Source organism: Strigops habroptila, chromosome 1, assembly GCF_004027225.2.
Source record: "Strigops habroptila isolate Jane chromosome 1, bStrHab1.2.pri, whole genome shotgun sequence".
Lineage (NCBI taxonomy): Eukaryota > Metazoa > Chordata > Aves > Psittaciformes > Psittacidae > Strigops > Strigops habroptila.
The window spans coordinates 49,844,376-49,867,134 of NC_044277.2; the positions used below are offsets into that span (position 1 = coordinate 49,844,376).

The 22,759-nt window shown below is 41.7% G+C and overlaps 1 protein-coding gene across 3 annotated transcripts in view; it reads left to right on the forward strand.

Moving 5' to 3' along the window:
* Positions 1-3,703: 3,703 nt before the first annotated feature.
* Positions 3,704-22,759, forward strand: part of SMCHD1 (structural maintenance of chromosomes flexible hinge domain containing 1) — a 72,589-nt gene continuing 53,533 nt past the window's right edge. For all 3 annotated transcript variants that reach the window (XR_003990797.1, XM_030481276.1, XM_030481284.1), the window contains exons 1-5: positions 3,704-4,042; positions 17,848-17,923; positions 18,669-18,830; positions 20,938-21,020; positions 21,122-21,252. Coding sequence is in view for 2 of the 3 variants with exons in the window: in XM_030481276.1 (XP_030337136.1) it covers positions 3,863-4,042; positions 17,848-17,923; positions 18,669-18,830; positions 20,938-21,020; positions 21,122-21,252 (632 nt within the window). In the remaining variant the exon portion in view is untranslated. The remainder of the gene's footprint in view (positions 4,043-17,847; positions 17,924-18,668; positions 18,831-20,937; positions 21,021-21,121; positions 21,253-22,759) is intronic.

The following is a 22,759-nucleotide window of genomic DNA, read 5'->3' on the forward strand; positions in this document are numbered from 1 at the left end:
TTTTTAACTATAATATTTCCTTAGTTCAGAAATCCCAGTTGTCTTAGGCACACTTTCCGCAACTAGTTATGCCTTATCTGTACTCACCAGAGCCACTATTTCCATTGGATTTTAAACGAGCATGTCACGTTGTATTTTTGTTCATGAAGTACACAGTGAACAGTGAGAATTTACATGAGTTTTGCGCACAAAGCCCAGCTGACAGAGTCAATTTGGACCACAGGAGAGTGAATAAACAGTCCATTGTCCCTCTCCCACCTCCATCAAGTCTCCCTGTGTTGCCTTCAGTTTTTAAAAATATAATTTAATCTATTACATTGGTCAGATCTCTCAGAACCATGGATTGTCTTTACAGTCCTCTCAACTTGACTAACTCGATTGTGTTTCATAAATTTTGTCACTTTAGTTGCTCACTTGCTTTTGTCAAGAGCAACCTTGACAAAAGTTACTCTTGACAAAAGTGAGCAACTAAAGTGACAAAATTTGTGAAAAATGGAAAAAAACCCATAAACAAAACCAAAAAACAGATAACACTCCAGTAACCCACTTCTCACATCTACCTTATCTCGCACATGGATAACAATCCACTGTTTATTTCTATTCTCTGGTTTCTGTCTCTCAGACGGTTTTCTGAGTAATAAAGCTGTCGTTTTGCACTTCAGCAGTTCAAGTAATGATGCTGTTTTGTTTCACATCTCGGGGGTTCTCACTTAAGATACTTATTGTAAGAGGCCATGTCAAAGGTTTATAGAGTTCTAAATGCATGATGCCACAGCCTCCTTGTTAGACATAAAACCTTTGTTACCTTGAGGAAGAGCAGTGCTTTTGCTAGCGAATTTGGTATTTGTAGTTTTGTACCTACAAAGCATATGTAGGCAGTAGCATCAACTAGCAGACTGTGCCACTGCAACAAGACCTGCTAGAGAGGCTGTGCACTTTATTCTAGTGAAGACACAGCAATTTTCATTAAATGTATACAAAATATTTACTATCTAAAACTGTCTAGTGCTGGAACTTAATTCATATTCTCCCTTTATACAAAGAAATCAGATACTTAAGTTATTCTTTGAATGAAAAAATCAGATGCAGGCAGGACATAATGATAAATACATTCTCATACACACATAAAAAACACATTCCTGAGCATCACCTGAAATACCAAATGGCAAGATGAACACATTACTGCTTACTCTACTGCTACTAGTAATTCTGAAAAATAACATGACATCTGACTTTAAATCCAGTAGATCAACATAAGCAATATCCCTTTTTCTGGCAATGAAAGTTCTTGTCTATGAGGACTGAAAATGATTACTCAGTTGTTAATAGAGCAAAATACTTCACATTGCAGAATCAAAACTTTGCAACTGCAGGTGCTCTTTCAACCAGCTTGCAGATAGGCTGAATAATGAAGACCATTATTCATTATTCATTTTCATGCAAGTGAAGTGCCTGTATTTCAGGTGGAACTATCCTTCCCTCCTTGGCATATTAATTTTGAAACTAGATGAAATAATTAATTTATTTCTCCCCCAAATTTTTAGTTTAGCATTCTAAAATTGAAGAGCTCTCTCAGGTCTAGAAGTATAAGTATGCTGAAAAACAAAGTTCTGTTTAACAAACTCACAAAGTAATGAGGTTTGAGACGCCCTTCCAAATTCCTCCAAGTCGCTATTTAGAGGTGCTCTGAGTCACAGACTATATGCAAACTCTGAAAAGACTCTTCCTCTCTTAACCGGGTGGCACAAACACTCTTTGTTCCCACAAAACACCACAGCGCTCAGTTCCACTCTGCAATTTGCTTTCTTAAGAGTCTAACTGCACGAACCTCAGTTCTTGCATGGAGGGGTGTTTTTTTTTCTGTTCCTCATTTTCACTTTCACCATTTTACCGACCTCCTCTACAGGGCAACACAACCATTTCATTTTAAAGATGATTCATTAAACCAGTCACAGCTGCACTCTTCTCAGCATTCCCATTTGTGGCTTTCTAGACACATGGGACAGAGCACGCAGAGCAAGGACTGTCTTCTTCTGGACAGTTTTCTCTTTCATTTCATACTCCTATCCTAAGAAAACAACATGCACCCTGTGTAAAACATACACCCTTGAGCACTGCTAAAACAGAGATCAGTGAACACGCAATTTTGTGCCAAGAAAGCTTGAAAATAATTAATTTACAATTGGGGATGTGTGTGTTTTATAATCTTCTTAGAGGGCTAAAAGTCAAAGTGTCCAGCCACATATGTCTTGTAGATCCCAATCTGTACAAGCAGTTGTACCAGACAAGGAAAATGCCACCCTCAAAGACTGACTACAAACAACGTTTCCACTTTCAGCATTTATGTATTCCTAGAGCAGAGACTTTTCCCAGAAATGACAGCAAATACTGAAGAAACTCTTTAAAGTGTTTCGCTCAACTCTCAGTACTAAAGGCTGTGCACAAACTCAGGATGTAAGAACATCCTGCAACAGGAAAGAATGAACTGCAAGTACCACAAGAACACACAAAACTGAGAACACATTCAGTTTCTCCAAGCTAGCCTCATCAGAAGCATAAGCTGCACTTTCTGGAAACCCGAATCCATAAATTGTGACTATTGACTTTCTTTCTCTAAGTTCATTTATAAAGTGTATCCCAACTAGGTCCCTCTTTTTTATGATAGGAGGAAGAGCTACCAGTCTACCCTACAATGAATGATGCGTCAAAATATCCTGACAGTTTCCTGACAAGTATGTTTTGCCGAGACCTTAAAGACCATGGAGACTATATTTATTTTTTAAAATACCTTAACTGCAGACTTGCAGCTACTCTACTCCTACTGTTCTTCTATAATGGCACTAAGCACAAGTCATTACAGGTTTGCATATACAAAACAGGACAAGGGGGAATGGCTTTAAATGGAAAGAGGGTAGATTTAGATTACGGATTAGGAAGAAGTTCTTCCCTGTGAGGGTGGTGAGGCCCTGGCACAGGTTGCCCAGAGAAGCTGTGGCTGCCCCATCCCTGGCAGTGTCCAAGGCCAGGTTGGACCACGCCTTGAGCAACCTCGTCTAGTGAAGGTGTCCCTGCCCATGGCAGGGGGTTGGAACTAGGTCCCTTCCAACCCAAACCATTCTGTGACTTTATGACATACAAACCCAAGAACTTTATATTAAAGTTTGAATTTTTAATTTAAATTTGATTTTTAAGACTGAAGACAACACACTCACTCTTTCCGTCAGAAGAGGAATGCATCTCAAGCACTAGAAACAGCATAAACACCAGCTTATGGACGACGATTGCCTCCTTTCTTTTTAGGCGGACGAGCTACCACCTCACGCCTCAGCCGGAAGCCCGCTTCCACCGCAGGACACGCCCCTGCGTTCCACCGCCACCACTGGCGGCACAGCGCCTTCACACTGCCCGGGCCCGGCTGACGCGCGACGTGTCCGCCAGGGGGCCCTCGCCGGCTGCGGTTGCACGCGGAAGAGGCAGCAGGCGGCGGCCTCGGGCGCGCTGAGCGGGGGCGCGGCGGCCGGGTGCAGCACACGGCTCCACCGCCAGGCCGCCCGCTCGCCGCCCGCTGCTGCCCCACTGCGGCGGGTGGCGGAGAGCGCGAACCCGTTCCGGAGTCGCGGCGCTGAGCCCTGCTTCCGCTTCCGCGCCGCTCCCCGCCCGGCTGGCTTTATCCCAGCTCCTCCCCTTCCGCGCCTCTGCCCCAACCTCCCGCCTGGCTTCTTCTCGTTCCCTGGCCGGGGCTTCCGTGCATGGGACGGTCGGCGCCAGGAGGGGGAGCTCGCGGGCCGGGCGCTAGGTACCGCTGTTGCCGCCGCTGCCGCCATCGCTGCGGGACGGTTTCCGTCTCCTCGCCTTCCCCAACATGGCAGCGGCGGCGGGAGGCAGCCGCGGAACTCGCAGGCCGGTGCTGCTGACGCCTCGCGGCAACGGGGACCGCACTGTGTTTCTCTTCGACCGGCGCCGGGAGCAGGCGGACCCGGACGAGAAAGTGCTCAACTACGGCAAGGACAACTACCGTGGCTTTCGCAGCGCCGTCTGCCAGGTGCGGGGGGCGGGCAGGGAGGGCGGCAGAGCGGCGGCGGGCACGGCCGCCCCGTTAACGCCGCCCCAGCGGCGGGGTCAGGCGCGGCCGAGCGGCGCGGGACGCGGGGAGCGAGGGCGGCCGGCACGTGCCGCAGCCCCACGTGCCGCGGGGAGGCGCGAGGGGGGCCTGTCTCGGCGGCGCGCACCGGGCCCGGGGCCATTGGGCGGCCGGGGGCTGCGGGGGGCGGAGCGCGCCTCCGCCACCGGGCCGGGGGCGAGCGGTCCGCCGCGCCGCTTCCTCCCCTCAAACTTTCCTGCCGGGACAGGCGGGCGGGCGTCGAGGGAGGACCTCGCCCGCGCTCCTGGCGGCACCGGACACCGTCCCGGGCGGCTGCAGGGTGGCCGGCGGTGCGGTGCGGAGAGGAGCGGCGGGAGCAGCCCCTGGCGGCGGGCGGGAAGGAAGCGGCGGCCCAGGAGCTCCCCCGCGCGGGGAAGCGGCGGCGGTGCGGGGCGGCGTGCCGGAGGGCCGGGCTGTCGGTGCTTGTGCTGTCCAAGGTGTGGGCGGGAAGCGCCGGTCGTTTCCTGGCTTGAGCCGTGTAGCTGCCCCTCGGAAGCCCCCAGGGGTGGCTGCCGGTCGGACGGTTTACCTGGCTGGGTCTTGGCTGTCTTGCGTGTCCTTTCGGTTTCATTTCGTTATGCAAAACGAGAACTTGTCCTGTCTTCAGACCTCTGGGAGGTGGAGATTTCTCCCTGCGTACGAGTTGTTTACTTCAGTTTGCTAGTGATACCAGAAGGCATCGCCCACTTTCTGTCGTGGTTTCTTTTTCTGAGGGAGCAATAAATGCCATAAAACCTGTTAGCTCTCGACAACGTGTTTTATGTTGTGAAGCGCACAGGAAAATCAGCTGTAAATTGTGCACTAATTTAGTCTGATAGCATATTCTATTTTTATCCAGTATTATTTGCACTTTGTTCTCCAGGATATAAACTCTTGGGGAAAATTGCTTTGTTTGCCCTGTGTCTGGGTAGTGTTTAATGTAGTGGTTTCCTACTGAGCTGGAAGCTTTGAGTTATCAAGGTTAGCAGGAATAGCTGTCACAAATGACTATCTCCTCCTTGCACGGTTCTCTACCTCAGTGGTCTCCCACTTCAGTGTTCAAAACAGCATGTTCGTATTCTATTAGACGTACTGAATCTGTACTGCTGCTACTCCAGCTGCTGCAACTCAGGAGTAACTTGGCTATGGAATGTTAGCACATCCCTTGATCTGATCAGCACCCCTAAAGTTCAGAAGACTAAAAGAAACAAATAACTGAATGGGATAAAGAAATCAGTACACTTTACATACTGCAACATTCAGAGAAGTTAGAAAGTGGGATGGGTTCATTGCTTTCTAAGAACCAACTTCCTCTTTAATGGAGCATCATTATAGGGGTTTATACCTCCTAGGAGTAATCATAGAATCATGGGATTCTATGATTCTAAGAACCAACTTCCTCTTTCATGGAGCATTGTTATAGGCGTTCATACCTCCTATAATAATAATAATGAGTATTCTGTGATTTCCTCCAGGAGTTGACTTAATGAATCCCATTTGAACTGTACCTACTGGATGAATCACAAGGTTACTTCATATTTTCAGTATTCAGAGCAAACATGTGGATGATTAACCCATTTTTTTTCGTAACTTTGGTAATTAATTGTTGGACTGAGGTTAACACTAATTTTCAACTTGTTACAGTCAAGGAAGCCTTCATTTTCATGGCTTTTTTTTATATATGCTGCATGCTCCAATGACTTCTGTTTCCATGCATCCTCACAGTGTTCACAGAGCTTTTGGCATATTTGCGGTCTAGTACAGAAATAAGCCATCCACAAGATGTGGTCTATCTTGGGTACACACAGCTTCAGGGGGTTCTTATCTCAAAAATGTATTGACATTATAAAGTTGCTACTTCAGCAACATTAGGCAGACTGCTCAGATACGCATCGTAGCGTATGAAAAGTCTGGTGCTACACAACAAAACTTGCTGTGTTTGGATTTGGTGCCTGTGAAAGTAAAATCATCAAGTATGGTTTCTTATCATGTCAACACCATAATCCTTGTCAGCAGTCTTGGTGGCTCTTATGAGGTGTTAAGGGTAATAGAGTTAATTCTCTTAAAAACTTGTGCAGCAAGAACCTAAAATGATCCTTCCCTTAGAGAAAGGCCTTCTCCAATGCATTGACTGTCTGCAAGTTAGTCAGAGATGCCTCTGTCGCAACTAATTTCAGTGTGGTGACTCTTCACACCTTGGAGATTTCCTTATCTTACATATGGAACATCAGACTCTGAAAGTGGGCTGAGACAGATGGTTTGATGGTGACCAGTAAATGCTGGTCCAGTGAAAGCTACACAGGCTGAGGTCTGGGAAGTTACATGTCACATGTCTCCTATACCAACAGTGTATGGATTCTCTTTAGGCTTTTGGAAGAGTTTTCTGGCATCTCAGTGCCTCTGGGAGCTTTGTGCATTGTCTGTGTTTCCACGGGCATTGTACTTCAAAGTGCCAGATTTCTGGTACCTTGAACATTGCAACTACTTTCAGAAGTAAAGTGAAGGACAGGCTTTCCTCACTACATGGTGCTGAAAACATGTCAGGGAAGTAATGAAAGTTCAGGAAGAAAGATTTGTTTGATAAGCAAGTTTTGAATTTGTTCAGACTAAGATGAAATGGAATGTTATATTCTCTTTTCTCCAATTAAAGCTATTAGAGTATGTGATCAGGTAAACATCATGTACCTAGCCATGTTATTTCCATGGGCATCCTGTATGGTGGCTCAACCCAGCACAGGCTCAGCTTTAAATTGACTTCCATTGGCAGTTTGTTGTGCAACTGAGTGATTCCAGTATAGCAGCAAAGGTGCACATACAATTCCCAGTCTGCCAGCTGGGCTGTGGGGGTGGTAATGTCTGACAAGGGTGCCAGAAATATTAAGCTGTTGGAACTATTTCTGCTGTGAACATCTTCCTGTAGTGTAAGGGAATTCCTTTGGATATAACTGGGTATGTAGGAGTCAAAGGAGATTGTAAATCTTGAAAAATAATGAAATTTAACCTGATTGTAGTATGTCATGATTCAGAGTTGAAAATACTTGAATGCCTGAAGGCCTGGTCTTAGGCTGCTACTTCTGAGACATGTTTTTTTCATAGTGCAGAGTGAAGGTGAGCATCTTCCTGTGTAGCAAAATAGCTGATTCTTGAGACAAGACATTCAGCCACTGAAGAGGTCAATATAGGAGCAGATCCATGTCTTGTCTATCCAAAAAAAAAAAATAAAAAAAAATCCTCCATTGTTATTAAAATAGTCTTTGTTAATTTTTGAAACTTTTGGGTTTTTTTGAAGCAAATATTTGTTGTCACCTGATGAATTTTTTACTGTCCCTTAGCAACAACTTAACGCCTGGCAGTGTGGTTTGATGTGGCTTTATATACTGACGAATTAGCCTTTAGTTCTGAATGTGTGTAAGGGGAAAGATTAAAAAAAAATCTTAAAAGAAGCTGGAGCAGATACAGTCTTCATTCTTTTTCCTTGCAGTGATCAATCCTAAAGCAGAAACCTCTTAATTAGAAATTATCTGTTAGCTTGGTTATCCTATTGGAGCACTGTTGAGCATGTGTGGAGCACTCATGTCATTTCAGTCCCCAGAACCATGAAGTCTTAAGGTGAATAAGTAAATTAAATACAGAATTTCATATCTTGATAGGTTAGATAGATTAAACACCCATATATCCATTGGCCTTGATGGGATGCACCCACGGGTGCTGAGGGAGATGGCAGATGTTGTTGCGCTGCCGCTCTCCATCATCTTTGAAAAATCACAGGGAGCAGGAGAGCTGCCCAGTGATTGGAGGAAGGCCAGTGTTACTTCCTTCTTCAAAAAGGGCAAGAAGCAGGACCTTGGAAACTACCAGTTAGTCAGCCTCACCTCCATCCATGGAAAGGTGATGGAGCAGGTCATTCTGGAGGTCGTCGCCAAGCATGTGGAAGAGAAGAAGGTCATCAGGATTAGCCAACATGTATTCGCCAAGGGTAAATCTTGCTTGACCAATCTAATAGCCTTATATGATGACATGGCAGGATGCGTTGATGAGGAGAGAGCAGTGGATGTTATCTACCTTGACTTCAGCAAGGCTTTTGGCACTGTCTCTCGTAACATCCTCATAGGTAAGCTTAGGAAATGTGAGTTAGGTGAACGGACAGTGAGGTAGATCAAAAACTGGCTGAATGGCAGAGCTCAGAGGGTCATGATCAACAGAGCAGAATCCAGTTGGAGGCCTTTAGTCAGTGGTGTTCCCCAGGGATCAATAGTGCATCCAGTCTTATTCAACTTCTTTATCAGTGACCTGGATGAAGGGCTAGAGTGTACCCTCAGCAAGTTTGCTGATGAAGCTGGGGGAGTGGTTGGTACACCAGGAGTCTACGCTGCCATTCAGTGGGACCTTGATAGGCTGGAGAGTTGGGCAAGAGAGAAACCTAATGAGATTCAACAAGGACAAGTGTACGGTACTGCATCTGGGGAGGAAGCACCCCAAGTATCAGTACAGGTTGCGGGTTGGCCTACTGGAAAGCCGTTCAGCTGAGAAGGATCTGAGAGTACCAGTGGGTGACAAGTTAACTATGAGCCAGGAGGGCCAATAGTATTCTGGGAAGGAGTGTGGCCAGCATGTCAAGCGAAGTGATCCTCCCCCTCTACTCGACGCTGGTAAGGCCACATCTGGAGTACTGTGTCCAGTTCTGGGCTCCTCAGTACAAGAAAGACAAAGAGCTACTGCAGAGGGTCCAGCAGAGGGCCGCAAGGATGATCGGGATCTGGAGCATCTTCCGTTATGAGGAGAGATTGTGGGAGCTGGGCCTGTTAAGTCTAGAGAAGAGATGACTGAGAGGTTCTCATTAATGCATATAAATATCTCAAAGGCTGGTGCCAGGAGGATGGTGCCAGGCTCTTTCCAGTGATGCCCAGCGACAGGACGAGGAGCAGTGGCCATAAACTAAAACACACAAAGTTTCACCTCAACATGAGGAAGAACTTCTTTACGTTGAGGGTGGCAGAGCACTGGAACAGGCTGCCCAGGAGCATTGTGGAGTCTCCCTCTCTGGAGACATTCAAAACCCACCTGGATGCGTTCCTGTGAAACCTGCTCTAGGTGGCCTTTGCCTTGGCAGGGGGGTTGGACTAGGTCTCCAGAGGTCCCTTCCAACCCTAACAATTCTGTGATTCTTCGGAGTACTATCGCTTGTACACCTTCCTGTTGTCTTGTGTTAGGTATATGCCCCACTACTTGTCCTGATGTGTAGAGTATAATTGGAAAATACTTACTGCAATGAGCAGAATGGAGCTAAACTTTTTTGGCAGCTAATCATAGATCTCTTGCTCATGTTGTCCAGGTACACAGTGAAGCTGGAGCACTTCAGTTTGTGGCTAAGCTGGCAGGAATCCTTCCAGTAATTTACAGAGAGGTCCTGCTCCTTTTAAAGAAGAAAAGTATCTGTGCTGAAAACTGCACAGAAATTTTGCAATACGTATCAATAAGCTAAGGGACAAAAAAGGCATTCATTAAGAGGGAGTATGAAGCAGCAGCATAGATGTGGTGGAAACTGAAAAAAATAAGTGTTTGGGTTTGGGAGGGTTTTTTGTGACTATTTGCTTACCAAAGCCTAGTAAAGAATGTGTAATGAAATTATTTGTGATTAGTGAAAAAATATTAGCAACTTCTGCTGTTTATATCATCAGAGGGTAACTCCTAAATGTTTGTAAAAAGTATTAAGGTACTGTTCTAATAAATTTGCTCAATAAAAGTACTTAATGATGAAATCTATCCATCTTGCAATAATTATATTTTTGTATTATAAAAGCTATGTTCATTTACTCATTTTTCAAGATCCTGTGTAATCAGAAACTAAAAATAGATGTCTTTTAAATACAATGAGCACACACAAACCAAGTTTTTCCTTCATTTTTAAAGAAACTGTTGGGAAGATGCTATAAGACATACATAAAATGCAACAATGTTACGAGTTTTTTCCAAAACTGTCATATTGTATTTCAAACTTCACTGAAATGCTTGTGCATAGCATCTTTGTAACTATTCTATGATTCTGTGGTTTCAGTCGGAAGAAGGATGCAGTTTGCATACCTTTGTGCGCTTAGGTACTCCCTTACTATGCGTTGACTGATCGGAAAGCTGTGTGGTTTTTAAGTTTGTGCACAAATTCGAGAGCTGGGGTTAAAGTCACATACAGAGTATTTGCATTCCTTTAGCATTAGTTATCCAGGTGTGGCTTCTTAGATATGACAAAGTATGTTTTTGCTTTTGACGAGTGGCTTTTGAATTCTTGTTACTTTAAAAAGTGATGCCATACAAAGTATTTTCATGATGGAGGCTGTGTGGAGTTGTTGTCCAAATTTTGATTGATAGCTGTACTCATTAATATTTACAATTGTGCTATTAGACACAAAGGCTTGTGAAGGTCTGGTGAAAGTTACTATATTTGACTAGACTCTGAGGAAGTCTAGTAATAGTCTTTGCATAATCCTTTCCACTTGTTAAATCTTGTAAGTCTTGAAAATTTGTTTGCGTTAACTCATTGTTCTGGACAAGATTTCATAGATTTATACATGTGGCTCCTGTAGAAAGCTTCTGTTGTGCAATTTTCCTCTCTTCTCTTTCTCTCTTTTTCCATCAAAATGATGATGCAGCTTTAAGATGCCACATAAAATGTTCTATTACTGGATCTTGTGATAGGCAGCAATGTTCTTAGTGTTTCTGTTGAACCGTTTGTTCACTTCTTAACACCTTTCATTGATAATCTTTTCATAAATATTTAGAAGTGTACCAGCTGAACTTCTGAAACTATTGAAACTTCCAAGTAGGACAGAGGACAAGGCATTTCAAATTCTGCAAATGCTGTCTTTTGTAATTCGCTCTTTAGATGAAGGTGACTTCATCGGTAAAGGATGGTTGGAAAATATTTCAGAACACTAGAGTTCACTGCTGATTCTGTCTGTAGGTTGCATCTAGTGACCGTCTGCCCAGGAGATACATGCTACAGGGTGTTCCTGTACTTTCGTAATATACAACTCTGCTTTGAGCTCCAAGAAATGTTTAGAAATAATTTCTACCTTTTTTTGAATGCAACTGCTTTTCTAGAGACTTTTGGGTCCCCTTTTTGTTGGTGTTTAAAGATAATACATGTTTGTGTTCTGACATTAGGAAAGCTTATTCAGATTATGATTAAAGAGGATTTTTATCGTACTTGCTCTGCTACCATGAGGGCTCAGTACCAGATCCTTAGCAGGCTGTTGTCATGTTGAGACTAGCTGACCCAACAGTGAACTGGGAAAGCTTATTTGATCAGCAGTCTTATGAGTTACATACAGTTGTTTTCAGTTACTTCTGGGAAGGTCTTTGTCTCCACTTAATCTGTTTATATCTTAGATTTTGTATTTGCTAATTTGTATGTATGACCTTAATAATATCTAGTTGTGTGAATAATTGAAAGAGATGATACAAATACCTTGGTATCTGTAAGCACTACTGACAGTTCTTGGTTTGAAAATCTGTGATTTGAGAATAAAATAATTTTCCATAAATGTGTTTTACAGTTTTGTCTATTTGTAGATCTAAGAGATTTCTCTCAATTTGGCCTGATAACTCGTTTTAATGTGGCATAAGGTGGAATAGCTACCTGATAAATGCGTATCTTCTGGGTGATAAGTTGGCAAATAGCATGGGACATTCAGTTAATCACATGCAAAGTTACAGAAGGCTACAGACCTCTCAGAGTTTGGATGTGGTATTTCTTGAACAAGAATCCTGCAAAGCAGCTACTGGATGGATGTGAAATACTCAAAGCTGTATTGCTTTTTATCACATCAGGTAGCTGAGGTATGTAAATAAGTTTTGTGAAAATGAGCAGCTATAAAGGACAGCATTGAAAATGCCATTGCCAGATTTCTTTACATTTAACTGGTACAGTTCAGGTCCCCTTTAAAAGGTTTACGTTGGCAATACAATTCTGTTTGCCAGATTATTTCTGGGCTAGGTGCCACGTTGTGGAAGGTGGTTGTGTGGCTGTTACATCTCTGTTATCCCTTGGCTACATTGCCAAGATCTGAGGCCAGTTCTTCACATCATTCTCATGCATCTGCCCAATGGGAACAGTTACCGTAGGAGACAGACCATTTTAAAGGTATGAAAGTTGCTTATTGTAGGAAACAACTGTTCATGTTGGAAAACTTTGGATTGTAAGGGGTCAAATGTCTTCTCTAATGATATTATAGGTTCTGTTTCGCTGTTTTACATCTGTCATGTGTGAGACTATTCCATTGCTTTAGTTTGAAAAGTCAACACCAGTAATTATTATTTTATGGTAATAGACTGGAGGACCACTGGAAGCAGACCAACAATGCTGAACTTACAGTGTGTTATTTCTCCTTCACTTACCACTTCAAGCCTCCCATGTTACCGCAAGTTGTGGTGGTATAGATGCAGAGTTGAACATTTGGTTGTTGAACACCTTTTCCAAGGCAGATGGTAAATTTAGAGGAAAAATCTATGTTGACTTCACATTAAGTGTTCTAGCTGGCTTAGTAGCAAGGTAAGACTCACAGTGCATGTTTGGATCAAATAGCAACAAAATTTGCTTTGGTGCTTGTGTGCTGATATGTGAAAGAGGAAAGAGACTGAGGCCTGTTTGAAGGAGTCCTAGCTGCTGAGGAGTTGTCTGTCATTTGTTGGCTTGTGTTTTGTTTAGAGGTTTGGGGGGTTTTTTAATTGGTTCTTTTTTTGGTTTTTGTTTTTTAGTTTATAAAGAAAACTGTGACTGAATCAAGTATATAAATTGAACATTGCTTCTTGATTCAGATTTAAGGCTTAGAGAGATCACAATTCATTTACGCTTTCATATATTGTACTTCTAGGTTGCTCTCCTGAAAGCTTCTTGGGTATCTGGCATTTATTTAGCTGTTTCAAACTCTTACCTTTTAGCATTATATTAATCTCATGCCATAAACATCCACCAACAAATGAAGAGCTATTAGCTTTATTTATTAGGAAACAGGCAGTGCTCCAGACTGGGCCTCCAGTTTATAAAGAATGCATTTCTTTTGGCTTTAGTATCATTTCATAGGTAAAATGGCTGACATCCTGCTGTGGGCAAAACAGGCTTGACTCAGGGAATTTTTCTTAATTTACTGCCAATTAACACAACCTTTTGATTATGGGGGGGAGGGGAGAAGCAATTAAATAAACACAAAGGGAAATGCTTTTCTTCCCCTTTCTCCAAGCTCATCTTTTGTCGTACACCTCTTACCCCATTCCTAGTTTAAGCTTCCTTTGTTCTCACTGTGCAGAAAGCTCAGTCCATCTAAATTCCTTTGGTGAGGCAACAGGAGGGGGGAGAGGTCGGGGCCATGTGCAGGGTTTCCCTCTGCTGCTGCTCCTGCTCCATACTCTTCACTGGTTTCTGCTGGATTGTCCACAGGCCACAGCCCTGTGTGAGTAGGAGGACAAAGAGGGGAAATTCCCTGACATGGATGCGCCTCGGGCCCCAGTACTTTTGGGGCCGTCCATGTTCTTCTGTTGCTTCTCATTTATGTCCGCTATTTCGTCCTCAGTATGCTTGAGCAGAAACACCATGTGCCATTTTGGTTGAAATTTTGGCATGCAGTCAGTTGTTTCTATCAGTCTGAAACCCATCAGGGACAGGCTATGACTGGCTCAGGGCAATTCATGGGCTCCTCCTGTGCTGGTCACTGCTAAACCTCTCTGACACCAAAACCCTGCAGTGTATACTCAGTACACCCCAAAGTGTAGTTTAGCAAACAATTTAAATGGCGCTTAGTGAACAGTTATGATTGTTTTCCCAGAATATTCAAAATTTGGTTCGTTTATGTAATCTATACTTTTTAGGTTTTAGGTGGCCCCTTTTTCTCCTTTGTATGCATGTAACTGTTCATCTTTGTTATGTTTTGACTTTTACATTTGTATGTAGTGATCACATGTAACCAACAATTTAGGAATCCTTGTCTTTTCATGTATCTACGTCTCTTTTTAGAGAACATAACTTTTTTTTTTTTTTCCCCCTCCTAGATTGTGGATTAATTTGGAGCTTGTCTCTGTTGGGGTTTTTTTTTTTTCCCCGCAAAGTATTTCATTTAAAAAAAAAAAAAAACAAAACACCTTTCTGCTTAGCTGTTTTTAACCTCCAGACATGCTTTCATTGTGAATGTGCAGAGGCATTTCTGAGAATAGTGATTCTACTGTACTCTTCAAGATTTTGATGACATCAAAAGCTAGATCATGATTGTGCACCTGAACAATTTGCAAAAGAATAACCCAACAGATTTATAATCTGAACGTACTACTAGGTTGTCACATGACTCTCCTGGAGCATCTTCAGTGCTTATTTGAAAAAAGGCTAGTCTGAAGAGGGCTCAGCACTGAAACTTGGCCTTTATATCAAGTCAACAAAAGAAACGATGTTGCCTCTTACATGCAAAAGCCTTAGTGAGAAATGAAACATTTGACCATACGTTGTTTATCAGAATGAAATGAAACATCATCAGTTATTCAAGTAAATTACCCAGTAGGTTCACTTTTATTGAGGGATGACCAGCTCATCTTCTAGGAGACTACATCCACATAATGGTACAACTGTGCAGCCGCCTCACCACTACGTGACATAGTGTGAAGAGACAGGGGCTGAGTATAAGATGGGGGAAGGAGAAAGTAAAACAAATAGGTCTAATATACAAGTGATCATAGAATCGTAGGCTGGTTTGGGTTGAAAAGGACCTTAAGATCATTTAGTTCCAACACCCCTGCCATGCGCAGGGACACCTACCACTAGACCAGGTTGCTCAAGGCCCTGTCCAATGGGGCCTTGAACACTGCCGGGGGTGGAGCATTCACAACTTCCTTGGGCAACCCATTCCAGTGCCTCGCCACTCTCGCAGTAAAGAATTTCTTTCTTATATCCAACCTAAATCTCTCTTGTGTAAGTTTAAACCCATTACCTCTTGTCCTACCACTACAGTCCCTGATGAAGAGTCCCTCTCAGCATCCTTGTAAGCCCCCTTCAGATACTGGCAGGCTGCTATGAGGTCTCCACGCAGCCTTCTCTTCTCCAGGCTGAACAGCCCCAATTTTCTCAGCCTGTCTTCATATGGGAGGTGCTCTAGTGCTCTTATCATCCTCGTGGCCCTCCTCTGGACTTGCTCCAACAGCTCCATGTCCTTTTTATGTTGAGGACGCTAGAACTGTACACAATACTCCAAGTGGGGTTTCACGAGAGCAGAGTAGAGGGGCAGGATCACCTCCTTCAACCTGGTGGTCACACTTCTTTTGATGCAGCCTGGGATATGGTTGGCTTTCTGGACTGCGAGTGCACACTGCTGGCTCATGTTCAGTTTCTCATTGGCCAACACCCCCAAGTCCTTCTCCGCAGGGCTGCTCTGAATCTCTTCTCTGCCCAACCTGTAGCTGTGCCTGGGATCGCCCCGACCCAGGTGTAGGACCTTGCACTTGGCTTGGTTGAACTTCATGAGTTTGGCATCGGCCCACCTCACAAGCGTGTCCAGGTCCCTCTGGATGGCATCCCTTCCCTCCAGTGTATCAACCGAACCACACAGCTTGGTGTCGTCGGCAAACTTGCTGAGGGTGCACTCAGTCCCACTGTCCGTGGTGCCGACAAAGATGTTGAACAGGATTGGTCCCAACACCAACCCCTTAGGGACGCCACTTGTCGCTGGTCTCCATGTGGACATTGGGCCGTTGACTACAACACTGCGCATGCAGCCATCCAGCCAATTCTTTACCCAGCAGGGGATCCATCCATCAAATATGTGTCTCTTCAATTTAGAGACAAGGATGTTATGGGACATGACATGAAAGTGATATTTTCAAATTGAGACATTTTCTAAGTTGGCCAAAGTTTACAAAGGACGCAGCCTCTTAAATTCAGACGTAGACAAGTAAAAGAGATTATCTGCAGTTAAGACTGCCAAACTTGGTCCATGAACATACTCAGTAACTTATCTCAAAATGACATGGAATGGACCTGCTGCCAGTAGATACCATAATGCTGAGCTCATCAAGAGGAAGGCAGGTGTAGGTCTGTCTGCAAGGCTGTTGCAGTTGGCTTAGTTAAGACTCACTCCTGGTATCCAGGAGAGGGCTGGAAGGACGAGGCTGCCCCTGCTCAGTTAGCGGGCTGCTGTCTTGTGCAGGCACTTCTTCTTGTGCAGGCATCCTCACCAACTTCTTGCTGCCTTAAAGTAAATGCTGCACTGTACTTAAGGTTTTGAGAGCAGTATTTTCTGGGAGGTAGAGAAAACAGGGAAGCTGTAATTATACCTGGAGGGAAAAGATGCTTATCTGTGCTTTCAAAAGTAAAACTCTCCAGTTATTCTATAATAACCATTACACTTGAATGACACAGTAGGAGGTTAGTTTTATAGTATCCAGGTTTTTTTATTGCTTATTTTTATTGCTCTGAGTATTCATTTATTCTTTTCCTGCATGGGTTTGTGATATAGAAATTTGTGAAATGTGAAAGGCTAAGCTGAAGTGATCTGACCATAGAAGAGTTAAAAAATAATAATTACTCCGCACCTCTAAGCCTGGCCATCAGTCTCTTCATGTCATCTTCATTTGTTTAGCTTGCACCAAGTGCTGTGAGAAACTTAACAATTTTGCTGATGGATACTAATTGTATCTTTAGCATAGTTGCAACTAGGGAGAAGGTAACTGAAAGAGTGAAAGCAGGCTTCTAACAAAGCCTTAAGCAGTGTTTTAAAAATAATTTTGTGAGTCTGAATACAAGGGATGGAAAGAAAAGAGGTATGGGAAATAATGAGGGCAAGCTGCTATGGGAATGCGAGAGCTTCAGGGAAGAATCTGACTAAATGTGGAGAAACCACCTGCTGGAGTCATGACTGCAGGACTGAGGGGGTTGTTGGAGTCAAACAGGATCTGATTGAACTTTTACTTGAGTTTCAAAGACCTGGAAAGGCAGGAGAAAATACAGGTATTTAGTTTATCATTTTGAAAAAGAGATTAGCGTTGGATGTCAGTGTTCAAAAATGAGGACAGATGTAGAGGCATATGAATCTGTGTAGAAAGCAGGATAGAAAGTCCAAAGCTACAGAAAGATATTAAAAAGTTGGAGGCAGCAATGCAGCAAAGATCATTTAGGTTCAGAAGAATATGCTTCAGTGGTTTAATGGTAAAGAATTTTCTAAAAGAAATGTTGATTATTTTATTTCTTTTCCTTTTTCTTTTTTTCGTTATTGTATGGTATACTTGAAGAGCAAAGACATTAGTGTGTATCCAACATTAAGAAATATTTGGTTGGTTTAATGTCTCAAAAAGGTGCAGTTAAATATGGGACACCCTCTAGATCATGACTATTGCTGATGTAGATGCTGTTAAAGTTGCATAGTCTGTAATAGAGCTGTTCAGTCTTGTTTCTCAGCCTTACGGGTAATCTCAGGTGATTACCCGTAAGACAGTTCCTCCTCAAAATTTCTTTTGCTCGCTAGAACATATTTTAGGTAGGGAAAAATCCAAACTACTCAAGTACAGACAGCTTTGGCTAACTTGAGAAAGTTAAAGTCTGGAATTAAACTGTTATGAGTTAATATGGGAAAAATATTTGGTCACTTCTCAATAGTTTGAGACCGCTAGTTTGTTTTGTTTGTGAGTTCTATTTATTTATTTATCTGAATAATTTATGGAGTCCTTAGTTATCATAACTGAATAACCTGTCAATTTTGTAGGCATTTGGCATAGCTGATGATGAAAACTTTGTTATCACCACAACAAACAGGAAGGAAATTACAGAAGACAACTTCAGTAAGTATCTTAGATAGGAAAATAAACACAGAGATTTCTCCTATTCATTGCAAAGACTGCGTGATGATTGTTTATACTCTGTGACATGCAGTAATTAACTAGAAGCACAAATCCTATGGTAGTTTGCCAAGAATTGTTACAAAATTGAGTTTCACGAGCAAATTTTTAACAACTGCTCTTCATTAGGGACTGTAGTGGTAGAACAAGGGGTAATGGCTTCAAACTTAAACAGGGGAAGTGTAGATTAGATATAAGGAAGAAGTTCTTTACAGTGAGGGTGGTGAGGCACTGGAATGGGTTGTCCAAGGAAGTTGTGAATGCTCCGTCCCTGGCAGTGTTCAAGGCCAGGTTGGACAGAGCCTTGGGCGACATGGTTTAGTGCGAGGTGTCCCTGCCCGTGGCAGGGGGGTTGGAACTAGACGATCTTAAGGTCCTTTCCAACCCAAACCATTCTATGATTCTATTATGATGACAGTTATACAAGGTGATCTTTAATCTTCTATCACAAGTTGTGTAAACAAGAGGAAAAAGTGGCATGTAAATAGCTATTGTCTGAGAAAAACTTGCATTATTAAGCTTGGAAAAGCAAAAGGATTTTAAATTAAATGTTGCTGCCAGGATGCTGAGCAGTCAATGCCTAAGAAAATACAGAGATCACCTGAGGCTAAACCTGTACTGGTTTTGAGAGCAGAAGTTGCCTGGTGCAGTGTTCTTCAATATACTTTGTATTTCGTCTTCTCTCCAGGCGAACTTGTTCAAGATGGAATTACTTTATATCTGCTACAGTCAGTTGATCAAATGCTGCTTTCAGCAACCAAGGAGCGAATTGACTTCCTGCCCCACTACGATACCCTTGTCAAAAGTGGCATGTACGAGTATTATGCCAGTGAAGGGCAGAATCCTTTGCGTAAGTACTTGCCAAAATAATCCTGTGTAAATTATGTTTATATTTCTGTGTTGTGTTACCCAGAGATTTTGTATTCAGGTCAAATCAGCCTTCCACAAATGAAAATACCGCATTTTACAATGTGGTTTGAATGTAAAATGTAGCAGCTTCTTTGATAGATTTGTGTTCCAGAAGTATTGAAACAGGAGGAGAATATATCCACAGGAGAAGAAAAGATTTTGATTACATCTGTCAATGTCTGTGGGCCTAGATATCAAAGTTTCTTGACAATTTGCTGTAAAGTATTTGGAACTTTTGTTTGGGTCCATCTGGCAGTATCATCAGCAGAGATTTTCTGTTTTCTCTCCCTGCAAACTGTTGCCCAAAAGCCTGAAGCATATTTATTCATGAGACAGAGAAGTGATTTAAATATAGCATGTCAATGTTGTCTTTTGAAGTCTGTAGATGTTTTTAGTAGTAATGCAAACTTTACTACTACTAAGGGAAAAGTAAACTTTCCTACATTTTCCTCTGTCATATTACTGCTAAAGCAGCTTTGCTAGAGTGCTTTAAATCATTCTCTCTAAAAGAGAGTGAACAAGCTTCAGGTGTTTGTGAGAAACTTTTCATATTTGAGTCAATTCTTGGTCTTATCTGTATTCTGTAATAGTTGACATAGGGAAAAGGACGATTCCCGCTCAGGGTGTACTGCATGTGTTCATATTGCTACCACAAAAACCTTTAAAATATTCCAGAAGTTCTGGTACTACTTGTCATAACTCTTCAGTTCCAAAGAGACTACAGTGATCAAGACTATGAACAGAATAACCTTTAGATCTACTTCTCTAATGATATTACTGGTATATTTTTTCCTTATGTGCTACTAAATCTCACTCTTTGAGACCCTAGTAGAGTAACTGTGAAATTCTGCAACACATCTGTAATTCACATTTGCAAAACAGCTATATTAAACTGTCTACTTTTGTTTATTATGTACTAGAATTGACTGTTAGATCAAATAGCAATTTTTGAGCATGTTTAAGTGCACTGCAGCTGATGCTCCTTTTTTAGAACACCTCTTAAGGGCATGCCTAACCAGTTTCAGGTATTGATGAAGGGTCATTGTTCTTTGGTATGGAATAGTAAGGATGGATGACATAACTGGTGCTCAACTCTTGTTGTTAGCAGTGAAGAAGATGGCAAAGAAACTGAGAACTGTTTTTATACTTCAAAAACAACTTGAGGGAAAATGCCAAATGCTTCAGTGTTGCTGTATGATACTAATACGCAAGGGATAGCCAGCGTAATTTGCACTGTAGCATTCTGAAGAATGTTGCAAATAAAACTTTATCAGAGAGACTGAATGGAAATATCTATTCACTAGGGCTGATCAGTTGGAGTGAATTACTCCAAACTTGATGTATTTTTTCAGATTGATGCCATTGTCCTAACTTAAATGCCATTTTTCACTAAAGTTAGGTAGTCATAACTTTAATTAGGTGAGGGCCCCAAGTATCATAAATGTTCAGAAACAACGAAGTTGTTTGTAGTTTGGCTGGCTATTACTGGTGCGTATTGCCATGTATCTGGTAAAACTTTGGTTGTATTTACCAGTCACTAAATTGTTCAACCATTTTTACAATTTTGTGTTCTTTTAGTAAACACATAACTTTATATTTTGGAAGTTGCACAATGTATCTATTTAGTTTTTTCAATGAATGAGTTCATTCTTCCCTCAATATTTTTTACAAGTCAAAGTCAGTTTTTTACTTACTTTACACTTTCATATAAATCATACAAATTCATTCCCAATCATGGAAAAGGAGAAGTTTGTCTTGTGGTAAGGAGTCTGTTAGTTCATCACTGTTCATAGGTACTTCCAGTAATTGTGTTCTTGCATCAGCAGGTTTGATGATGGAACAAATCATAATGTATATGTACACAAATTGTTTAGTTTGTTTTTGTTGTTTGTTTCTTTTTTAAATCAAGATGTTAGCTTAGCTCTTGTCTATATTTTGGGAATTGCTCAGAAGAAGCTAAGAAACTACTCTGTGTGTGTGCCTGTTTTCTGAGTGCTGTCTTTTGAGAACAAGATTTTTATAAATTTATTTTTCTTCAATTTCTTTAGCATTTGCCCTTGCTGAGTTGATTGACAATTCTCTATCAGCTACATCCCGAAATACTGGTATTCGGAGCATACAGATAAAATTGGTAAGGTAGAAATATTTTACTTTTTTCAGGTGTAGTTTGCATTATCTTTTTTGTCTGGTGCTCCTTGGTTTTCGTTTATTGTTTCTTTTCCCCCAAAACAGTTATTTGATGAATCCCAAGGAAAATCAGCTGTTGCTGTGATTGATAATGGAAGAGGAATGACTTCTAAACAGCTTAACAACTGGGCTGTGTATAGGTTGTCAAAGTTTACAAGACAAGGTGACTTCGAAAGGTGAGAAAGTTTTGATCATTTTTACAATTAGGAAACTCTGTGAAGGTCACAATATAATTTTTAAGATACATCTCTGTAACAACAGCTAAAATCTGTCATTCTGTGATTATAAATAAATAGACACCTACTTTTTGTAAGTAGGAAATAGAGAAGCTTCATAACACAAAACTGCTCTTGTGATACTGTGAGAACGTTGTTTTGTTTTTTTATTCTTGCGGCTTTTTCTAAGCTGTCTTTGACTTGCCTACATACACTGAGGCACATTCTATGTTCTGCAGAGTTTTTTTTATAGCGTATTCATCTGTTACCTGAAAGCCTTTAAGTAATTACTTAAGTAATTAATTAATTAATTATTAATTAATTAATGCATTCAATGTCTGTTATGCTACTAGAATGAAGGATACAGAGATTTTGTTTAGGGGTTTTTTGTTTGTTTGGGGTTGGATTTTTTTGGTGGGGTTTTGTTTTTGTCTTCGTTTTTTTGTATCTTGGTTGTGTATGATGTAATGTAATATTATACCTGAAGATGTCTATTTCTTGAAGGAGTTCTTTTGAAGTGTTCTGCATTTAAAGAAGAAAGTGGAGGTTTATAGTGGGTTTTGCTACCTAGATGAATTCATTTTACATTTTAGATTCTGTTCTCAAGAGATCTTCCATTTGCACAGCCAGGCTTAACCCTAGTGTTGAAAATTCCAGAAAAGCAGTTCTGTACTTGAGCTTTAGTCACTTTTTAAATACTTTGAGGCTAGGACAGTCAATGTCAAGATGAGGATAACAGCCTATATACATATACATGTAACTAACTTGTCTATGAGAAACTAGAGTAAAAAGTAATGGGGCAAAGGAAAGTGGTAATATAGCTGAGGAGGTGTTTTTTGCATTGGAAGCATCCTCAAATAGAATGACTAATTATTCAAACAACTGGAGATAAGGGCGTAAAAAGTGATTCTGGATCATCTAGTCATTTGTAAAGAAATTCTGTGCTTTTTGAAATTGCTGTAGGTGAATTTAGTAACAGTAGAAATGTATAGTATTTTTAAGCTACAGCTTTAAACTGTGGGTTGATACCATTCAATGGGAGCATAGCTGTAAATTATACCAGGATACCATCTACACCTTGTTTTCGTTTGGGACTGCTATGATTTAAAAGCAGATGTTTGTCCTACTGTTTGCTTAAGCTAGGTAAGACTGTTCATCTATCAAAGCTGACTTAGAAGGCATGGAATTTAATTGCTGATGGCCTGTGTAGTCTTTCCAAGACTGTGTTTAATGGTCAGCATTATTTCCCATTTTGGCTCAAAAGTATTTCTATGAAAGGATGATGTTGGAAAGATCAAGCTTTCTTTTTTCTAAACCATTTTCTTTTGCAGCAGCTTTGTATTATCTTGCCATGGTCAAAGGGAGAGCGTTGAGGGATTTGCCTTTTTACCTTCTACAGTTAAAACTGTGCATAATTACTGTTACCACAGTACTTGTCACACAGACCTGTTGACTATGTCCCTGTTGC